The sequence below is a fragment of the Fundulus heteroclitus genome, chromosome 3, assembly GCF_011125445.2.
Source record: "Fundulus heteroclitus isolate FHET01 chromosome 3, MU-UCD_Fhet_4.1, whole genome shotgun sequence".
In the NCBI taxonomy this organism is placed as follows: Eukaryota; Metazoa; Chordata; class Actinopteri; order Cyprinodontiformes; family Fundulidae; genus Fundulus; species Fundulus heteroclitus.
In genome coordinates this window covers 6,781,757-6,804,208 of record NC_046363.1, presented here as the reverse complement: position 1 = coordinate 6,804,208, position 22,452 = coordinate 6,781,757, and the positions used below count along the sequence as shown (strand labels likewise).

The 22,452-nt window shown below is 40.3% G+C and overlaps 1 protein-coding gene across 2 annotated transcripts in view; it reads right to left on the bottom strand.

The window, feature by feature from the left end:
• LOC105933145 (NIPA-like protein 2) overlaps positions 1-21,821 on the bottom strand; it is a 38,986-nt gene extending 17,165 nt beyond the window's left edge. Inside the window, exons 1-3 of one of the 2 annotated variants that reach the window (XM_012872549.3) lie at positions 21,585-21,821; positions 11,296-11,364; positions 10,237-10,405 (exon numbers count right to left, since the gene is read on the bottom strand). In XM_012872549.3, the coding sequence (XP_012728003.2) occupies positions 10,237-10,405; positions 11,296-11,364; positions 21,585-21,671 (325 nt within the window). In that variant the 5' untranslated portion in view covers positions 21,672-21,821. Of the gene's footprint in view, positions 1-10,236; positions 10,406-11,295; positions 11,365-16,871; positions 16,955-21,584 lie in introns of those variants that run through there. The other variant, XM_036129191.1, reaches the window with a different exon arrangement.
• Positions 21,822-22,452: the final 631 nt, after the last annotated feature.

The window sequence follows — 22,452 nt, the reverse complement described above, 5'->3', positions numbered from 1 at the left end:
CACTGCCAGACAAACTGACTGAGATGGGAAAAAAGCGGGAAGACAAACATGGAGTAGGCAGGGAGACATACACGTGTGTGACAGCAACCAGTGAGGAGGTCAGTTCATATATCACGCTCTTGGTAGAAGTTCTCAATACTTAATGACCAGAACAAATTTAACGGATTTTCTTATGCAGGGAGTCTCTGTATTTGCAGGAATGGAGTGTGAGTGCTGCATGTGGAAGCAGAATCAAAAAGTTGAATGAAATCATTAAACAAAGTGTCAATCACACAGTAAGATACAATCATCTGTTATGAACAGATTTCCTTGTTTGTTCTTTGTCTTTATACTTGAAAGTCTGGCAAGGAACTCAGAGGATCTAACACTTTTTAGAATATTTTCTGGGTCAACAGCTGCAAACACAAAAAAATCCCCCCTGAAGATGCAGTTCAGACCGAGTTGACTAAGTTGGTCAAAAAGACAGGTAGTCACACTTAAAAAAATATGGTCAAAGATACAGAAACATCTTATCAGCACTTCTGACAGTACTTACTGAATGAACTCAGAAGTACACATAGGGCTGTTCAGCATAAAATAGAGAGGAATACATTGTTCTGCTTGTATTGCTAATAGTAATTAGCAATACAAGCAATTAGTATCCTCTGGTTTCCCAACTTCCAACCAGAACGTTCTCTGCTTGGGTGTGACGTCATTTCCGGATCAGAACCCCAGCATCAGGGACAGCTTGGACCCATAGTCAGACACTGCTTGCAAATTAAAAACTGGAAAACAAAAGACGTCTGTTAGTGGACTCTGTGCTGCCAATCTGCAGTACACCCAACATAATTGGGTGACCACTGTCTTTGGTTTAGGAAAACGATAATCTTCTCATTTTAAAAATTTTGGAATAAATATTCATTTTAAGAACTTCCGCAGTGCTTTATTTTAATTGTGAGGTGAAATGAACCAATGAATGCGAGCCTCATCCATGCAGCGCTTTGTTTGTGGACGGATGTGAAGTCAGGTTGCATAAGCTGAGGCTTTCCGCCCTGATGCCAAATGCAATCTGGCTGATAACCAAAGTGTGTTCATTGCTGCTGCACTTTTTCTGTACTTTCCAGGTCAGTGGTCATTCAAGCATTCAGAGATATATTAGAAAAGAGTAGTGTGATTTTTGAACCGCTTTGGGTGCTTGGAAAGACTTTGTTACTACATGGCTCTCTGCCGCGTTAGTTGCACTCTTGTATGTAATTTGTCCTGCTCAGGTTCCTGCAGGCAGGCTTCATTTGGAGACAGTTTAGCTTTATCTAGGGTATTGTCCTGGAGACATGCCACTAAATTTATCTGTTGTGCAAATTGGTTTCCCACACAGTTGCAGGAGTTTTTGAAACTATTATTTTAATTGCCTTAGTTCGTAAGATTACTGACTTAAAAGATACAAATGTTAACAAGAAACTGTATTTCAAAGCAAGTTCCCCTATCAAATGTCAATTATGTAACTTCTGGCTTGCTGATATTTTGCATTTTTATTCCCATAGTGTAAGTAAAACAGAGTAAGTGCTGACCTAAAACATTGCAATTATGCAAATTGCTGTTTTTAAGCAGACTACAGACTAATTATATTGCGACTTGCACTATGCACTAACCCAAGTTACTTTTCCTATATATACACCATGCTGGATTTTTATAAAGGTTTTCTGAGAGAAAATGCTGTACAAGACACTAGAAATCTGGATGTTATAAGTATAGGTATTGCAGGATAATATAAAACACGGACACTTTATAGCACTCGCGTTACGTGATGTTAGAGGCTGAAGTAAAAGAACTGAAGCTCAGGGAAATGTTCTGTAAAGTGGTACCACAGCATCAAAAGCAGAACTACAAGACGCTGTACACAGCTTTCTGCCTTAAGCAGTTAAAATGTTGAACTGCTCTTAACACAATATAAGTATCATTGCACTTATTAAATACCTTGGATTTTAATTTATTCAATCAGTTTTCACACTAATCCCCTGAAGATCAATAGACCTTTTTCCATTACCACTCAAAAGCCTGGGGCTTTGCAAATCGCAGGTAGCGATTCCATACACATTTACCCAAATAATTTCACTTTTCCCGCGCCTTACTTTCCTGGGGATTTGGTCCCCTGCCAGACCCAGTATTTCTCCTCTTTCTCAGGGCTTGTTGAGGGGGTGGGATTGTGTAAGAAAAACTGAAATACTATTAAATTTCACTTAGATTTTTTTGAGGTGGCTGTTCATACGACTATTAAATCTGTCAGACTATCTGCACTGCAAAAACGGAACTAGAAATAAGTCAAAGGTTCTTAAAATCTGTGTATTTATCCTTGATTTGAGCAGGTAAATAAGATGATTTGCCAATGGAATAAGAATTTTGCACTTAAAATAGGAACAATTCATCTCAATCATCTTATTTCAAGTGCAGTATGTCTAATTATCTTATTTTAGGGGTAAAAAGACTCATTCCATTGGCAGATAATCGTATTTACTTGCTCAAATCAAGGATAAATACACTAATTTTAAGAACATTTTACTTATTTTTAGATCCGTTTTTGCAGTGTGAAAGGTTCAAGACTGCAAAGTGACCTGCATATGCAGATAACATATGGAGACGTCACAGAGCAGCGCACTGTTTACTTAAGTGATGGTGAATGTAATTGTTTCTAGAAGTGTTAAATAAAGTTTTGTTATAAAAAAAACCCACGGAGATCGGTCAGTATCTCTCCTTGTTATTAGAAAGCTGTTGGGCAATGGAAGCAGACAATATTAAGACCATATCATAGCTAGACGAAGTAAGGTAGGAAGAAAACAGCACAGCTATTAACAACGGTCGTTTATAGAGCGCTGACTGCTACTGCTGTGTGTGGATGTGTAGTGATAGACAGGAGAGGGACATGAAAGACAGATAAAATGCGAGAAGACTGTTCAGACACTGAAAAATATCCCATACCTATCCAAATTAGTACCACATATGGAAGTGGCAAATATTGATATATTTTAACTGCAAGCTAATCACTTACCCTAACTGAACAGTTTATTTTGTCATTTATTTAGCCTTGTATTTAAGTCACAGTGTATTTTGTACAGTGCGCAAACTCAGCAGACACTGGATTAGATAGACCTATTTAAGTACTTCCACAAAGAGCGAAACTTAGATCCGCCTTGCCTTGTACCAATGGTTCAGACAGGCTAATGATGGTGGTGCACTGGTGTGGGGGATATTTTCTTTGCACGTTTCAAGCCCCTCAGTAGCAACTGAACATTGTTTACACACCACAGTCTGTGTTAGCATTGTTTCTGACCACGGCCACCCCTTTATGAGCATAGGAGTGAATCCTCTTTTTGCTATTTTCTGGAGGATAATGCACCCTATCACAAAGCTGGCTCGGATCATCTCAAACGGATTTCTTCAGCGTGACAATCAGTCCATTGTAGTTGCATCGTGGATGTGCAGTCGATAAATCTGCGGCAACAGGAGATGCCATCATAACAACACGGGCTTGAATCTATGCTACAAGTAATTAAGACAGTTCTAAATGGAAAAAAACGGCATTCATCATTGATACTAGCAGTAATTGGTGTACCCAATTAATGTGACCAGTGAGTATAGGTTATAATTTATGGTATTTGTTTTACTGAAAATACAGAGCTTTTAAGCCTGAAAAAAAAAAAAAAGTTCAGATACATGATTTATGAAGATGTGTCACAAAGCCTTCCATGTTGTTAAAGCACAAGACTGAGCCGTGGAGTGTCATGGCTCCGCTTAACCCCTGACGGTCACGATGAGAAGCGAATCTTAACATTTTGTTGAGGCTTGGCTATAGTTTGAGAGCAGAGACGGCTGGGGCCATGTCAGGAGATGTCAGAATAATGCCAGTGAGGCAGAGGGGAGAGCAGGTGGTGGCACATGGACAGAGGCAGGCTACAAAATTGCCTGGAAATAGTGGGAAAAAAAAAAAAAAAGACAGACAGGCCATTTGAACACGAGCTCAACAAGCACCAGAAGGAGATTAGCTGCAGAACACAAACAGCTCAATGTCAGACGCACAGTGTGGCACACAGGGGACGATGTGCCAAAAAATAAAATAAAAGGTTCTCAACACAGACACAACCCCACTGATGACACTCTAGTGATAGAGTTGTATCTATGAATACTATTAGAAGAATAGACAGAGCAGCTACATTATAAACCAAAAACGGTATTTTTACAAGATCATTTCTAGCCAAATTTCATCAGATTTAATAAGACATTTCTTCTGAAACAATGCCGTTTCAGACACAAATGTCCGTGCCACATCTAGGTGCTGCGACTGTTCAGTCACACTGGGAGTTTGGAAGCGCTCTCCTTAAGACGCTGATGAAACAGGGAGTTGTTAAATAGTTCACACTCTGAGCATGTTTACGTACACATTTAGGACTGTTTCCTTTGCCTCTGGGACCAGCTGGATCCAACAAGTAACCATGGCAACTCATGGAAAAGTGAGATTCACACAGCTTGATAAAAAGAGAAATGTGGCAACGGGAACCTCTGGGGGATGCAGTTGTGGCACTGCTGCTGTACGCGTGTGCATCAGATAAGTCCATGGGCTCTCAGATGTGTAGTAATAGGGGGACCTCCCGGTGGGAAAACACTTTGTCTGACATCCTTACGCTGTAGGAATCAGACAAGAACAGATGAGTCACTAAAGTCTGCCCAAACAAGAGAAACCTTTGACCTTTATAATGTGTGCGCTTTGATTTCCCGGGGAAACAAGGACTGGGTCACAAAAACAACTGAGCATTAGCAAATGCCCTAAAACACAAGCTTTAAATGAAACTGTAGTAAACCACTGCAGCATTACAATGCCTCGAAAAAAAATATTTTCAGTAGTGGTGGGTATTGCCAAAGAAGTCACGATTCGATTCGAATCACGATTTACATGCCACGATGCGATTCTATCACGATGCATCACGATACTTGAATTATTGCAATGCATCGCAATGCATTGTGATATTTTCACTGAACACTGTACACCAGTGGCTGACTGGCTGTGTATGATCTGGATAGTGTCTTTAATTGATACGTACTGTAACTGAAAGCAACTGAATTCATACATAGCTGTATTTATTGAAATGACTTTTGGAGGTATTGCCGTGAAAATAAACATTACTGTAACTGGACACAAACATTACTATTACTGGAGTGGACACACTGACAAAAAGTGCTTAGGATTTATAAAACTTAAAACAACAAAATAAGGATAATCAGTGCCGTTTACATGGCCTTAGTTGTCCTTTAAACCAATGAAATGAAAACATTCAAATGTTTGCGCGTGTAGAAATTGGGGCTAGCTTGCAATCGACTGTTGTTAGTTTAATCAGTGCTTGCGGCACTCCATCTTGTTTTTCTGGATGGCGCCTCAGCATGTGCCTTTTAAGTTTGTTGTGTTCCCACAGTATTTCATCACGATGTAACAGTGTTTGCAAATTACGTGCGTCATATCAATTTTGTTTTTACCTTCTTTGTTTTTAAAGCCAAAATGCGTCCAAACATCTGACTTGACATGTGATGGAGCCGGGCGAATATTCTCAGTCTCCTCCATGTTTTGTTTACGAATGACTCGTCGCAGTATCCCGCGGCTGGAAATGCTTGTGACACAAGGCAGCGGGCGTCAACACATCTGCAGCGACATCTACTGGACTGGAAGTTGTATTCCACTTGTTTTTAGCTGATGTTCGCCAACCATTCATGCAATTTTATTTATTCATTTTTTTAAATTAATAATCGATTCTTGGCGTCAAGAATCGATGCATTGGATCGCGAATATTAGAATCGCGATGCATCGTCATGACGATTATTTTGCACACCGCTAATTTTCAGCCCCAAACATTTATGTAATTTATTGGATTTTCTGTGACAAACCAACAAAAAGTACTAAAGAACTATGCAACGAAAGGGACAGGACACATGGGTTTTACTAGTGTTCTCTAACAAGCCTCACAGACGTCACTTAGGTAGTCCATTATGCTTTGAAGTGTATTTATTACTTAAAGGTAGGGTCTACGATTTTCCCAAGTCCCTTTTTGAATAACTGCGCATGCGCAAGACCATCTTACCTGCTCTCTTGCTTCTCTGGGGGATTGCATGAAAAAAAAAAAAATCCCAAATCCACTCTGGTCTTATTTTATTTCTACTGAGGCCTTCCTCTTCTTCTCATAAACCTGTACAAGATTTGTTTCTTGTGATTCTCAGCCATTTTTAAAGTATATGGTGAGAGCACAGCTCAATGCATGGTTAAAACCGCTAAGCTAACCGGATACATAAACACTGGAAGTGTGCAGCCAGCAAGCAGAAACTAACAGGGAACGAGCACGCACACTGGCGTTATGTTAACGCGTCAGAATGATTGGCATGCGGGACAACCAATAGATAAGGCGATTCCCCCAGAACTTGAGGGACAGAGGAGAGTGAGAGCAGGAACAAAACTCTGACTAATCCCTGCCCTTCGGACCAAACAGCCGGGATTGGTTAGAGCTTTTACAGGCCTGCAGCTCCCACAGAGAACGACTGTTCTCTTTTTCAGAATACATAATGTATTGACTACTTTCAGGATGGAAGGACGTGTTTCTGAACAGGATTATCAACTATAGCTTTGCTTGCACTGGATGTTGCTTAGGTTTATTAGAGTAAAGGGGTCCATCCTAATTTATATGCAAGCCACACTTTTCAGACTTGTATTTGGGAAAATGTAAAAAAACCTTGCACCCACTTTTCTTTCGGTTCACAATTATGCACTACCTTTTGTTGGTCTGTTAAACCATATTCCAACAAAATGCACTAAAGTTTGTGGTTTTACCAGGACTTAATATGAAAAAGTTCAAGTTTTAAATAAAGGTGATAATTTAAGACTGAATAGTACCAACAGCACGCTGCAACCAAAGAGGCAGTTCGGCAGCCATTTCCACAATGTCTTCTTCTTCTTTAAAATGTAATGACAAGGTATCTGAGAAGGATGGCTGAATTTTGGATGATGCTGTCATTCCTAATAGAGTGAGCTCTACAGACAGGACAGCAGTAATTGCTCTCCATGGAGTGTTGAGTGCCAGCTTGACATGCACGGGCAGCAGGATGACATCATCATCTCTCCCAATCCTCTCCTTTTCCTTTCCAGCCATTTCAATATATACACAACCTCTGCCGGCTGTCTTACTCGATTAATTCATCTCCCCCCCCGACCTTCCCTCTCCCATCACCTGCTTCTCTTTTCCTATGCCTCCGACATCCTTTTTGTCCCCTGCGGGACCAGCTACTCGCTTTCCTCTTGTTTACTCACTAAAGGCATCCCACTGACTGTGGCCCCCCTCTGAGTCGCCACGCAGCTCTTGGAAAACAGGCACAACAGCGCAGCAGGAGCGGGAGTGCCTGCATTAGTCAGGGGGAGCATCTCTGATCGACAAAATCTGTCAGACCTGGGTGTTTTCACACACCGCCACAGCTATGCACAGGTTGTGGAGGCATGCGTGTCTGTTCACTTTCCAATATGTGAGTCAGCGAGAGGTGGAGTCACGATTAGAGCAGAGCAGAGTGGCAACGAGCAGCTGCAGGCAACTTCCTCTCACTGCACCTTTTTTTATCTCTGGTAAATTAATTAGTTTAGCAGCTCGCCTCAAGACGCAGCTGTGTGAAACTATTGCACGTTCGGCGAGTGTTTAGCAACCAGTGGTTCTTACACAGACTGGAGGGAAGCTGAGGTGGATATCAGCTTTTCAACGGCCGTAGTAAGGTCAGCCTCTCGCTAACAAACACTGTATTAAAAGGTTGCTGCCCTCAGTGGTTTACAGCGATTAAGTCCACTTATCGTGGTGGAGACATATTTCAAGCGGCTGCTCGCTGAGGCAAATTGAACACCAAAAATACAATGAGCAAGAGCTGTAGCCTTCTTAACAAGATTTGTGGTTTTGTTTAGTGCGTTATAAAAACCATTCATCCACTTGTGAGACGGGGAAATCGTTCAAAGCACCAGGTTAATAGCTATCATTAATATCATTGACTCTCCACCAACTCCAGCGCAGTGAGTGATTGGTGGCAGGAGGAATGAGGTGAACCTGCTCAATATTTAACCTGCATTTAAAGCGATGGCACGCAGCAGCTGCCGGGGAGCCGGCCAGCTCCGTTTTGACGGGCTGATCAATCTGGCCCAGTCCGCCACATGTTTCATTCCAACTGTTGGTTGGAAAAAAGAAAAAATGGATCCATTTTCGAGAGTTTAAGGTTTTATAAGGCTGGTGGTAACAGGACCTTCTGGGTCACCTATAAAATGTGAATGTGCAAATTAATTTTAAAGGGACCAGAGATGGCTGTGAGCTGGGGCTTTAAGTTCTAAGTTCTGATTTCAAGTTCTTGCAGCTTTGCTTAAAATTATTTACATTAAATCTCTAAGCAACAGCAGCAAGCACTTCAAGTGTTTAAGACCCATTTCCAGACGCATCTCCTTCGACTGCTTAAGACAAACCAGGTAATCAGTGCCGGTGGATGCACACTTTAATTAACACCTACCTCAGCGGTGCAGCGTTTTTTTTTTTTTTTTTTTCATTTCAACATGAATCAGTTGATTGTGCGCTTGATAAAAAAAACTAAAAGAATACATATTTACACTGCCTTGCAAAACCTTCTCCCATATTCTCACATTACAACCCCTCAAAAACATTTTTGGGGGTTGTAAGGAGAGTGCTTTTAAACTCCCAGTGTGACTTCTTTTATATTATGTAATCGACCAACACAAAGGATTGTGAAATGGAAAAAAAATAGATTCATAGTTTATAATCATTTCAACCAATAAAAATATATACAAGTCTTACATGCTTTTGTATTCACCCCCTTGAGCAAAGCCGTGTAAAACATCCTGTTGCTGCAATTACTTCTGGTTGCTTCTTAATTGTTTATATTCTCTACCAGCTTTGGGCAGCTAGTGACAGAAATATTTGCCCTATCCTATTTTTAAAATATCTCAAGCTCCGTCAGATTGGATAGAATGACCCTGGTCAGTGTCCCTGACAACATCCCATAATACAGCTGCGGCCATCTTGTAGAAAACTGGAAGGCTTCATGTTCTACAGCCAAGCTGCTCTGTTTTCTCCTTTTCATCTTCCAACCTCTGTCTGTCGTGGACTCTGCTGCATCTGAATATTGGCAACCTTTTTGGAGATCTGAGTGAAGGTAGGCATCTACATTTTCCAGAATACACAGTCAAAGACTTCTGTTTTTGGGATGCAAGCCAAAGGCCCAGTAACTGCTAAAATAGGATGCAAAACACGGTTTAAAATGTCAACCCTGTAATTATTTTGTCCTTGTTTTGAAAGAGTAAAGCCCAGTATTGCCTCTGTTCCTAATAAAAAAAAAAAAAAAAAAAAATCAATAACCACTCATAGCAGGAAGGCTTATGCCTTCTCATCATTCTCATAGGAGAGAACAAAATCATCTGAAATCAATACTAGCATGTCAAAGCATTACCAATCAGAAGATTGAAAATCAGCCACAAAATTCTGATTGCCGCATTTCTAATTTAAAATCAAGTGAATGGCCATGGTGACCCCTGAAACAACCATTTGGTATTTCCTCAACATAGTTTAATATTTCATTTTAACCATTAATATAGCACACTTCAAGTTTGATGGTTATACACACAGGACAATTAAAAATAGAGGTTGAAAAACATAGAAAAAGACTCCATAGTTCTTATAGTTTCTAATGTGAGTAGGGGCATTGTTATTGTTTGGTTTAAGAAATCAATTTTATGGAGTCCATTCTTTATAAAAATATGAAATATTAGTTTTTAAAACTAGGCTTTTAAGAACTGTAGGCCATAACATGGAATTTATGGATAAAATAAAGTCATTTTTATTGATCTTATGTAATATTCTCATTTCTGAGACACTGCACTTTGGATTTTCATTATCTGTAACACTTCAAGGTCAAAATGACAAGAAATTAAAGCTTGAAATACTTCACTCTATGTGTAATGGATCTATATAATACATGAGTTTCACTTTCTGAAATGAGTGATAATAAATATTGAACTCTTTTACAGAATTCAAGATGTATCTGTATAGGTTGCTTACCGATCTATGAATCAGCTTTTGAATGAGTGCACATTTCTAAGTGTGGCTGCATGGATGTCGCTACGGTGTAAAACTGTTTTATGTTTTCTCATAACCCTGCAGACCAGAAAAAAAAAGAGATTAAAAGCATACTCACCTATCACAGACACACAGCCCAGTGGGGCTATGAGCGATGCTGGGGCAAAGCCGTAGGCTGCAAAGTTCCCCAGTTCCCCGATGCCCATGAGGACCACGCCGCTCCACCACATCCTAGACGTATAATAAGGCTTGGAGCCACGCTGAGCCTGGCGGACATGGGCGTATTTCTGTAATGAAGAGGAGGAACAAGAGCCCATCACTCAAAGTGATTTAAACTGGATTTTACAGTCGCACTCAGGCTTAAAAAAGGAGACGTAATTAAATACAAAATACAGGATCTGATGTAATGTAACTGTTAACACACCATAACACCCTCTGCTGAGTAGAATTATATCCAAGCAGAAGCATGACACCAATTAGGCGAGTCAATGAAGTGGGAACTTTTAGCGTTTTGACAGCACAGATGTACGGTACACTTATTAATCGTTATTAAATCTGTTTGTAAAAAGCTTCCACTGCCTAATTATGACAAACGAGCAACCTTTTCAAAACATTTACTACTCCTATCCTGTTCCCATAAACATCCCAACCTCCGCACATCAGCCTGGTATCATTACTAATACGTGTGCAACCTAGCATGAAAGGCAGCATACAGGCATGGTCAAAGTTACAAAGTAAGAAACACCAGGGCAAGAAATGAGTTTTGTTTTTGGACCGGTCTGCAGAATGGTGCTTAATGAGCTACATTTACTCAGAAAACGACTTATAACTGTACAGCATGCTCAGAAAACAACATAAACACTTTATTTCAAATAGTGTGCACAGGCATCAGGGGTGGGATAGTTATATTATAAACCCCTCCAGAGACTATGTATGAGTTGCACTGCTAAATCAACATTAAGGTATGCCAATTAAAAAAAAAAGGCCTGCAGCTATGACTTGTAGTGTTTCTGCTGTTCAGAGCCTGTTGAGGAGATTTATTGTCAGTGCCTCAGGGAAGGCTTACAGAGAAATCCTCAGGAACAGGGAGCAAACCATCATGGGAAAGACGGTAAAACCCAGCCTTCAGCGGTGTCGCATGTCTGCCGAGTGTCTGCTGGATTCTCATGTTTCTTACCTGTATGTTGAGTGAAACGCTGATGAGCACATTCCCACATATGGAGATGATGATTCCCAGGAGATAGTTCTGAGCAAACACAGAGTAAACAGGCGGGAGATTAGGCAACGCTCCACTTGCCAAACAACTACTCAAAAAACACCCCATAATACTCTCTGGAAGTCTTATCTCCAGCTGTCACATCTGTCATTTCCATGACAACCACAGAGAGCATCTTCCCGTTGGTGCTTTGTTCAAAGGCATATTAGTGTGCAGTCTCCTGTGGAGCCGAGGTTCCTGAGGTTTAATAATATTAAAAATCTTTACTCTCATACACACAGACATCTGTGTACACACAAGCAAGTGTTCACAAGAAGCCTTAAATACACAGACAAAAACACTCCTCACCCTCATAGTTCTCCCACGGTATCCAACACCTTGGACACAGATCGGTGCACACTTTTTGGTACACAGACACCTTTGCTCATAACACTGATTCGGGACGTTTGAGCAAAAAGCTGCTCACATTAGGAACATTCTGATATAGAGGAGGACTAATTATCATGTTTATCATATTTATGTGTGTTTAGATGCAGACATGTTTAGAAGAAAGAGACGTCGCTGCTTTTATGAACTGAAACCACCAGAACTGACAGTCTGTGATTTGCAAATAGTGGTCATGCTAACGGTGTTATTTTTCTTATCCATCAGCTACATTCTACTGCACAAGGGAATACGATTATATTAGATTAAATCTAATGAGTCAACTTCCTAAACGGACATAAAGTGCCTTGCAAAAGCATTCATACCTTTTAATTCATAGCTTTTTTTTTATTATCAAAACCCTATTTTTCTGCGACTGACCCACACCAAGTATTATGAAGTGAAAAGAAGAATATGTAGTATTCAAAATGTTTCACATATCAAAATTGTGATAAATTTAACTAAGCGGTTTAAAGTGCTTCATCAGTAGGTGGAACATCCCCTCAGGGATAGAAGCAAGTCTCTGTCTAAAGCACAACAGTTCAAGCTTCTTGTGGTTTCGTTTATGAGTGATGGCAGCATGGAGTGGATATAGACAGATTGAGGATTCTTATAAACGGTGCCATTGCTCTGATCTGTTGTGGAAGACCGACCTGAAACAAAAGGCAGTTTTCAGTTCACTACTTCACTGATTCACAAGCCCCTAGCAATGCTCATGTACCCATCCATTGTCTATACCTGCTAGTTTACCCAGAGTCACTGGACAGGTTGCTAGTTCATCACAGCATCAATCATGACCAAAAAATTTAGATTATGGAAACAAGCGGGTGAAATGAGCTTCCCTTGTTTAACGCAAAGCTTCTGGCTCAGAGATAAGGTGGGGGGCTCTATCATTCAGGTAAGACATGTGGTCCGTTGGAGTTCTCATCAGCACAGTTCCAAGATCCCTGCTGCTGGATGAAGAACCAGCATTAAATCCCTTTTAGCCTTTGAATACCTTTGGATCACTGTTCATGAACCACAGAGGTTTCCTGCTAAATAAGAATGAGTGTTGTGTTTATAGATGGACCAGAGTGCAGACAAGAGCCTGGGAGCCGCGTGGTGAAGTGAACAAAAAGGCAAACTTACAGACTGGGCAGGCAAAGACAAGGACCAGGAAAATAACAAGGACCAAACCAGAACAGGGGTAGAATAACGGAGGAGAAAGAGGGACAGTTTAAATAGAGGAGGAAACGGAGAGGAAGGCAGGTGAAGGTAATTAGCAACAGGTGAGAGAAATGAGCTGGAGTAAGGACATGACAGAAGACAAGGAGGGAAACAGAACAAAACCACAGGGACTCTCTGACAAAATAAACTCACTGAACAGAAGACAGGCAGGAAAATAAGGATCTAACAGAAACAAGAATAAACCACCTAAGATCTTAATGAACAAATACAAAATGATACCAATAAGGAAGGAACAAAATCTATAGACTAAAAAAACAACACTAAAAGGTGAATAACTGCAGCATTCATAATCCCTGGGAAGCTTAAGCTATTAATAGATCCAACACCTGGGGATTGTAACACCTGGACCTGCTTCCTCCAGGACCAGATGTCAGATACACCAAAGGAAATGGATGAATAGATCAAAGTAGATACAATTCCCACGCCAGTGTTTGTGAAGCCTTATTTTGGGGCAGACATTGTCACCCTGCAAATCAAACTAAAGAAAACATCTAAGTTCTATCAAACCCTAAAGTGGTCAATAGTATTTTTGAACTTAACAAAATGGTAAAATGTCTGAAATTAATTGGAAATATGAAATAAAGTAAAATAAAAAAGGGTCTCTTGGAAAAAGGCCCTGATCTCTGTTTACAATCCTCCTTCACTTTGTTACACAATTAATAATAAATTACAATCATTTTTTTGTGGAATAAAGTAAAAAAATACAAAATCAGAGGTTTGTAGTGATTTGTATGCTCTTTTAACGTGTTGCACTATGGACCAATATAGATAACACAAAACTGATGTTGCAGTTAGGTTTTAACACCTCAACCAACTCAGCTGCTACATGTATATCATCCACTCAGGATAATCTATCTTCTATTACGCGGGCAGACACTTCATAATTCCTTGAAGCTGTATTCTTCAAACGTAGTAATGTTAAAGAGTTTAGGAAGTGATGGCCATTTGATGAACATAGAAAGTCTTAAGCAAAGCACTCTTCAGTAGAAATGGCTCTCCCGTTTCTGGAAACCTCCATATATCTGTGGCTAACTCAGCAAGGATTCACTCATGAATGGAGGGGAACATGTTGTACTGCTTTCCCCACGTCCCTGGAAATCTGCTGCCAAATGAAAAATCAGTTTCAGGTCATAAATGTAGCGCTGGCCGTGGGAGGACAAACTTTATAAAGGAATCCAAACAGCTTGGGGGCGGAATATGAATGATGAAGGCTAAAGACGGGAACCCAATCATTGTGGAAGCAGTCCCAGCAAACAGCAATATCTTTAATGCTTAAAAAGGAGTACTATGTAAGAGCCCTAGAGGAAAGAGATGTGAAGATGGGGACTAAAACATAGGAGTATACGGCTGAACAGGAGAGGGGATGCAGATGAGGAGAGCAAGCAGGAGTTTGGACAGCCAGGTGCAGCACAAGATTAAAAATGAAGGAGGAGAAAATGTCTCTGTTCAGGTTCAGTGGTCCATTGGGCTGATAAGACAAGCGCTGGGGTATCATCCATGTGACTCCGCGAAAGGCAACCTACTCTGCCAGAACACATGGGCTTCTATAAAACCTGAACTCAATTCTCAGAACATCACAAACCAATCACTGCTGCTTGTTCAGATGTTGAAGCACATTGCTGGGACTTTTTTTTTTGTGATGTCGTATTTACTTTTAACTGGAAGGAAGTGCTTAAACTGTGTTAACAACAACTTCCGGCCATACAAAATGTATAAATCTAAATTTTGCTTTTGATTCAAATTAATTCATCACACAAATTTACACACAGAAATAGTTTTTTGGATCAGAGATGGATAATAGCAATGTGTAATGCCATACATAACACATCTATAGTTCAGTAGTAGAATAATAGGTAGAGTAATGTGTGGTTTTCATGCTGTTTTTCACATTAAAATTAGGGAAGTATTTACCCATTCAGATTCAGTACTTGACAAAACCACCCATTTGGGATTTTGTCTCTTCCAGCTTTGCACATTCATAGACTGGATGGTTTGTCCTTTATTCTTTACAAAACAGCTCCGGCTCAGTCAGACTGGACGGAGAGCAGCTATGGACTTCACTTTATAAATATGTAATAGTTTCTCAGATGGATTTCACTTTTCACTTTGACAGTTATTCCAATGCATGGACACTTAAGGCCAAAATGATTCTTTACACCTGGCAGATTTAGGAATAAAGCTACTGTCCTTCTATCAAGAACTGAATCATCAGTATTATTTCCAGTCAGATGAAACATGTTGGTAAAATTAAATGACGTTTACATCTAAATCTGCCACAGATATTTATGACAGGATAAACCGTTTATGCTTTGATCCAAATTCCACTGTAGCCCTAACCAGCTTCCCAGTCCCTGCTGAACAAAAGCATCTCCACAGCATGACGCTGCAGGGGACCTGTTTCACTATATCTATTAGGTTGTCAATGTGTTGAGCAGTGTTTTGCATGGAGGCTAAATAGTTCCATTTTGGTTTCATCTGAGCAATAGAGCATCTCTTTCCAAATGTTTGTTGTCTCCCCAACATAACTCGTAGCAAACTGCAGACATTAGCTCTCACAGCTTTCTCCTTAGGCCAGAGTTCTGGGGTGTGCATGTAAGAGCTGTGGTGTTGCCAGATTCTCACAGCTGCACCTCCTCCAGAGTTATCATGGGCTTCTTGTCTCCTTCTTTGTGCAAGGCCGGTCATTTTGGGTGGATAGCCAAGTCTTGGGAGGGTTTTCCGTTGTGCCACACTTTTTCCATATTTGGGTGAACAATACTCTACAAGATGCTGAGAGCTTGACACTGTTTTGTAATATTAGCGTGCTTAAAACTTCTCCATAACTTCCATAATCTGTTTGATGTTTCTTGATGTTGTTTGTTCACTAATGTTCAATAATAAATCTCTATAGTAGGCTTAAATTGCAGACATGTGGTCCCTTTAAACTAAAAGGTGACATCTAAAGACAGTCAGTTACACTTTATCCGGGGGTGTCAGAGCAAAGATGGACCAATGCAAAGCCACACTACAGCTTTGGTTCAGTAGGTGTCCGACAAGGGTTAGGCAAGGCAGGAAAATCCAGGGTTGTGTTTGGGGTCAAAAATAGGAATTAGGTATGAAAGAAACCCTTTTAGTAATCAGGCACTGTCTTGCTGTCTGAGGAGAGCTTATAAAGGGAAAGAAACAGGTGTATTGAATAAGCCTGACTGAAGCAGCGGAAAGGCAGGCTTACTGGTACGATCCATAAGGCTTAATTAACAACTCAGATCTGGAGGAGTGGCAGGATGAAGACAGCAGACCAGCCAGATCGTGACAGAATCAACGTTTGAGGCAGTAGCTTGACAATATATATATATATATATATATATATATATATATATATATATATATATATATATATATATATATATATCAAAACATTCAAATTACATGAAAGTTTTAGCAAGGCGACATGGACTCTTTCCATATCCAGTCTTCCTTAAACTAGTTAAATTCACAGTGGCATTTGTAAGACACTTCCCTCCATCTGTGCAGATAAGGTAAACAAATATGCCCCCTCCAGAGGATTTAGAGGTAGCACTGAAATAAGGAGAGACTTAGCTGCTGCTTTCTCTAAAAGCCCATTTCTGTTTATTTCTGATTTATCTGCTCATTACACGACATAAACCCGTAAGTCAATTCAACATACATCACCGTATATTAAACTCTGCTTTCCGTGTTGCATGAAAGAGCTTCTTATCTCCTTAGTCGCCTGAAAAATAATTTAAGCGTGGTGGATTTAAAGGCGATTTGAAATTCACATGCAGTCTTATCTTTCTGCTCTGCTTCCATAATTCCCCCCCCCCCCTTGCTCGCTGCTTTCACTTTGGCACCATGTCTGATGATGAGCCCACTGACCTGGAACATACCTGAGCTGGGATGATCCATCACCAGAGCACAGCAGGATTTAGACCTCAGCCTGTTTGTTTTTCTATATAAGCCTGATGATTGCCGTGTGTGTGAGAGGGAAGGAGAACTTTGGAGGAGGAGGAGGCGAGGAGCAGATGGGCCGAGCACTGATAGGATTCCTGAGGGACCAGCACCAAGTCAAGGTAAATAGTGTGTGTGGGGGGGCGTGCAGCAGATCATTCCAATGCTAAGGCAGACGGACAGATAGCTATATGTAGGCCGTCAATGTCTATGCTGCGAATTTACGAGGAGACGGGCGGCATCATCCATCAGACCACGTGCGCTCTGTTCACTAAATCAACATCGATAACCTTGTCGGGCTTTCCAAGAGACAGTATAAGGGGTCTGAAGAGGCTGCTGGTTAATGCCGAGAGGGACTGGAGGGCAGAACGAGACCTTTGAAAGTAGGAGTGTGTGTGAGAAGCATTAGGTGTTAAGGTAGTGGATGAGCTGCCTGAGGATAGTTCATTTCACGGACTTCACACAGGAGAAAGCAATTTAAAGTGTGAGCAGGGATTCATCTCACCTTCTACTGAATTCATTCCCATCATATCAAGTGTGCCGGCGAGCAGATTCAAACTAATTACAGTGAATTATCCTCTCCTTTGTTTATTTGCTGTCTGTCGGTGGAGAGAGGAGGTGGGCTTCTGAAGTGCAGTTTTTTTTGTTTTGTTTTTTGTGGGTGGGTGGGGTGAGGTAGGAGGGTCCCAGCAGGAATCAAGCATCTCGCTCAAAACAGCTGAATATTAATGCTCTACCCACTGAGGGAGATGAAATTCACTTGATAAATGGTGAAAGAGGAAGGAAGCAGCGGGGAAAGACGAGAGAGAGAGAGAGAGAGAGCAAACAAAGCCGTTGAGACTGGTACACTGGGAGGGTCTATTACTTAGCAAACATTGCAGGCTTTACACACAGAGCTGTAACGCTCGTCGTGTTGGAGGTGAGTTTGTTTCCCAGCAGCAGCAAGTGGAGGATATTTCCAGACCAATTTATGCTTATAGTTGTGCAACGTTAATACATTAAAGATCAACAGAAAGTGTAGCTGCCATCAGGGCCAACGCATATGTAATTATTTTAATATTTAGTCAAAAATGACAGTTCACACACAATAGTATTTGAAATGAAATGTTCAATTATAAATAAATGTCGATACATTCATGTTCGTTTAGCTTGGTTAAAAAGTACATTAAAATGTAAGGGGGAACCTATGTTTTGTCCAGCGTTTCACGTTGTTGCCCACAGGAAAGTTTGACTGACACAATTAGAGATTAGAGAGCATCGCTGGGACTGTTTTACAAGAAGTTTCACCAGAAAACATACGGTTTGGTGAGAACAAGCTGTATAAATAATCTTTATTTCTCTGGAGTTTATGCGGTCAATGAGGTACGGCTTTATTGTTTTACTGGTCTTTATTTATGTAAACCTTTATACATTAATTCGGGTTTCTGTTTCCTTTCTTAGTTCTGAGGGCATTGAAAACCCGGATTGTCCGGCCTAAAGCCAGATGCCTGGTCACCCTAATGGTAGCATAATGCTTTAAAGTTGTTTTGCCACCAGGGGTACTAATCCACTATAGAAAGTGACTTACAAAGTGACAAAAATGACTACCTTCAAATTTGTAAACCTAACGTGTTGAACACATATTAAAGCCGTGCCAGAAACCAACCAGTTTAAATGAGCTCAGCTAGTGATTTTGGAAAATTGATCAAATTTCCAGCAAGAATTATACCAGAAGCTGCTTGATAACTGCAAAAAAGAATTTAAGATAGCACTTGCCAACTTGAAAAAGGGGCATTTAAACCAATATTAGTGGGAATGTATATTGATTTGTGTAATTAGAAAAAAAAAATCCATAATAAACGGAAGCTTCTGCACCCATTTTTATTACGAAACTCACAACTGTTGAGTGTTGTACGATCGTTCCACCCTTGAAAAACAACATTTGAAACAAATCTTTAAAAGACCCAAAGATAAAGATAACGTCAATGCTCATGGTGAGAGAATGCGAACAGCCTGTCCAAACATGGAAGGCTGAACTTAAAGCCGTACTGGCTTCGAAGCACATGAGAGGTGCTGACCCCACTCCACGCTATGACACTGACCCGCTATGAGATGGACCGACAGAGACAGACTTGGAGACAGCATGGCCCTTTGTGTCCTATGACAATAGGCAACTGTCCCTCTCTGGGATGGGCTGATCTTTTTCATGTCAGCGAAGAGCTGAGGACATGATGAAGCACGGGGGAGCAAAGAGTCAAACCAAAGAGCAGAGAGGGCGTACCGATTTAATTAACTCTTCAGAATCATCACCAATATTGATTATATGGACCCGGGAAATATTATCTTTGCACACACTGAAAACATTTAACTCCTGACCACTTTTTTTTTTTACTAAGAATGGCTTTTGATCAAAATCAAGCCACTGAACTAATAACCAGGATAGACATCAGCCAGAAGCATAAACAGCATGGGTTATTCTTAGAAACTCAAATGTATTACAGATCCAAATAAGTAGGCCAATTAGATCATAAAAATGTATTCTGTGCTTTGGGGGCAAAAATGTGCAAGTGGCAGTAAATTCTAATACATTTTCCATGATGGAAACTTTAGCTCAATGCCTGTCAGAGGGTGTGGGTATTCTATATGAAAGTGCATTATGAACTCTTAAAGTTGCCCATATCTTGGAAACTGATATTAACCCAAGCAGGAAGAGAGTTATGAAACAGAGTGATATTGTCGCCGGGTTGCTGGAGATGTTCTCTGGGATGGTGGGTAGCTGGGACCATTAGGCAGCTGCTCAGAACTTAGTACAGTAGATCTATTCTCTAACATCCCACCCAAGAGCCATTACTCATTACCCACGCCTCTCTTTTCCCTCCTCTGCCACTCTTTCTCTTTCTCTCCCTGGCCCCCGCTGGTAATGTCACCCGGAGGAAACACGCCAATAAAAGAAAGAAACACTTTGCAGGGCAAAATGAGCAACAGGAGAATGTGCCTCAGCGCAAAGGGCAAGAGGCCTTTAGCCCGGCAAGGAAAGCACACAGTGGGGCGTTTGCAAACACACATTATCTCACACAGACGGAGATATTCCGGCATATTCGCGCATTTGGTTTGAAAGACAGAGAGTCCACTGGACACATCTCCGGAGAATGAAAAAAGGCTTTGGGCGCAGTGTTTAGTCACGATCACTTTGGAAAGAAGTGGAAGCAGGTGCCAACGGCAGTAGATCTCTGCCCTGTCAGCTTCCTGGTCCGCACCTCTGTTCATTACACAAAAAGCTCCAGAAGCAAAGGTTGTATTTTAGATCGAAAGACTGTAACTCATTCTCCTTACCTTAAGAAAGCGTTCAATAACGAAACAAAGTTTTGTTAACCAGCTGGGTTAGAAAGAGTTCAACAGGTAAGAACAAAAACAAACGTTTTTCTAGTCAGGTCTAGTCTAGTGATGAACCTATCTAGAAACTTACAAGCACTTTAAGAAAGGTTGATTATGTTAGGATGCACTATAGTTAAATGCAGTTAAAAGTTAAAAACAACTGATAGCTAATTTTTAGCTCCTAGATGGACAAAAGGAAAGGGTTGGATCAGATGAGAGTTATTAGGATATTAGAAAAGACACAAAGCTAAAGTTGAAAATACAGGGAGAAAAAGAAGAGGGAAAGAAGAAATGTATACATGTACTAATAAAATATGAACACACACACTCATAGAAGAGGTTGTATTGTGCCCACTCTGTTTATATTTTTAGCAGTGTAATTGTGTAAAAAAAAAAAAAAAAAAAACTTGTTTCATGGTGTAGGTTTCTAATGGGACATATTTTGCTCCTATGCAGGTTGGAATATCTCTATCCCTCTCTATAATCAAGGGGAGTCCCTCAGAGTTAAATTCTGTTTGTAATAAAATATTGAATAAAACATAAGTGCTATGTGTTCTATCATTTTTTCCCTATAGAAAAGGGAATTTTCCCCTATAGATTTGAATTCATTGCGCAACTCTATGTTAACTATTTTGTACTACATCATGGCACATTAAACGGTAAAAGTTATGTGAAATTTGTACTAATATTCAGCACTAGAATCCAGTCACATCGAGATAACAATAATACTAGACAGCGTCAACATCTTTAGGTTTCTCCAGGGTTTGTTCATTACTGCTAGAATAATTGTTATTGTATTATTATAATTATTATTTTAAATACATACATATAATAATGCCTGATTGAAATGTAGGGAATTTTAATGAGTAATATCTAATATACTAAAAAGAAAATATTTTGTATATAGTTCAACGAATTTAATACTTTGCTGTGAAAACCATAAAAATGATAAATAAATAAAAATAAACTGAGATAAGTTCAATGTGATTTATTTGGCTCGGAGTTGGATCCAGTGCTGTATTGTGTAATAAGGTGTGTGTGATAAGTGGGATAAGATGAATAAATTGGGCAACATTAATAAACTGAAAAATTGATTGGTCAAAGTTAACCTGAGTGTCCGTGAGCCAATGCCAGCCTTAACTGAGGGAACTGCTTTCAACCTTGGGTCAATATGTTAAAGTTTGTCTTAAAGCGCACCGACATGCAGTATCAACAGGATTCATTCATGCTAATCTATCATTTATTCCGCACCCAGCTCAGACATTTCCGTAACCTGAGTGAAAGTTAAACCAACTCACCTGCAGAGGATTCTCCAGGATCTCCGCTCGCAGAGCCTCCGCAGAAATTAAAGGCGCACTGGCGTTAAAAGAACTGGAATTCTCCATGTTTTGTTTTAGTTTCTTATCGTGTAGGAAGGAAATGTTCCTCTGTCGGAACCGCCAGTCCCATCACATCTTTATCCCGCTAAACGATTCCAGAGCATCCCACGTCTAGTGCGGCTCCACGCCAAAGTCAGGAGGAAAAGTTCGCCTCTGGTGTCAACCGGATCTGGAGTTTGTGAGGGGTTCAAGTACGGCTGGGGAAATTGAATTTTCACACACAAACCTTCAAACGCCACGCGGTGATTGCGGTTCGGGGAATAATGATCACGTTTTCATTTTTATTTTAGGATAAAAGAAGAATTTGCTTGAATAATAAATTCTATAATTTTCCAACCATAGTAGCACAAATACTGTTTCTAAAAGTGTCCAAACCGGTTCTTCCTCCAAGATACATTTGAGGTCAACAAGTTCCAGAGAGGAAAATTACAAATTTACCTTAAGGGGGCACTGACAGGTGCGGATTGGTTGAATAATTACTCCAAGACTGACCAGTGTGCAAAATTCAGATTCAGATCATATTGGGTGGAGATGGTCATATTATTAACGATTTGTTTAAAAAAGGAAAGTGCATTTGTTTTATGTTTGGCGCCATCACTGAACCTCCCAGGTCTTGTGAATAGTTTGTTGTGGAAGCTGTTAGAAAAGCAGTAATAATCTGTGGAAAAACACATCAGGTCCTTCCCACACCTCCTTGACTTGTGACCCTCATTAAATGTTTTTATTTTGTCTCCTTTTAGCTGTATTAAATCTCCTAATAGGGTATGATGTTTCCATCCTTCCAACA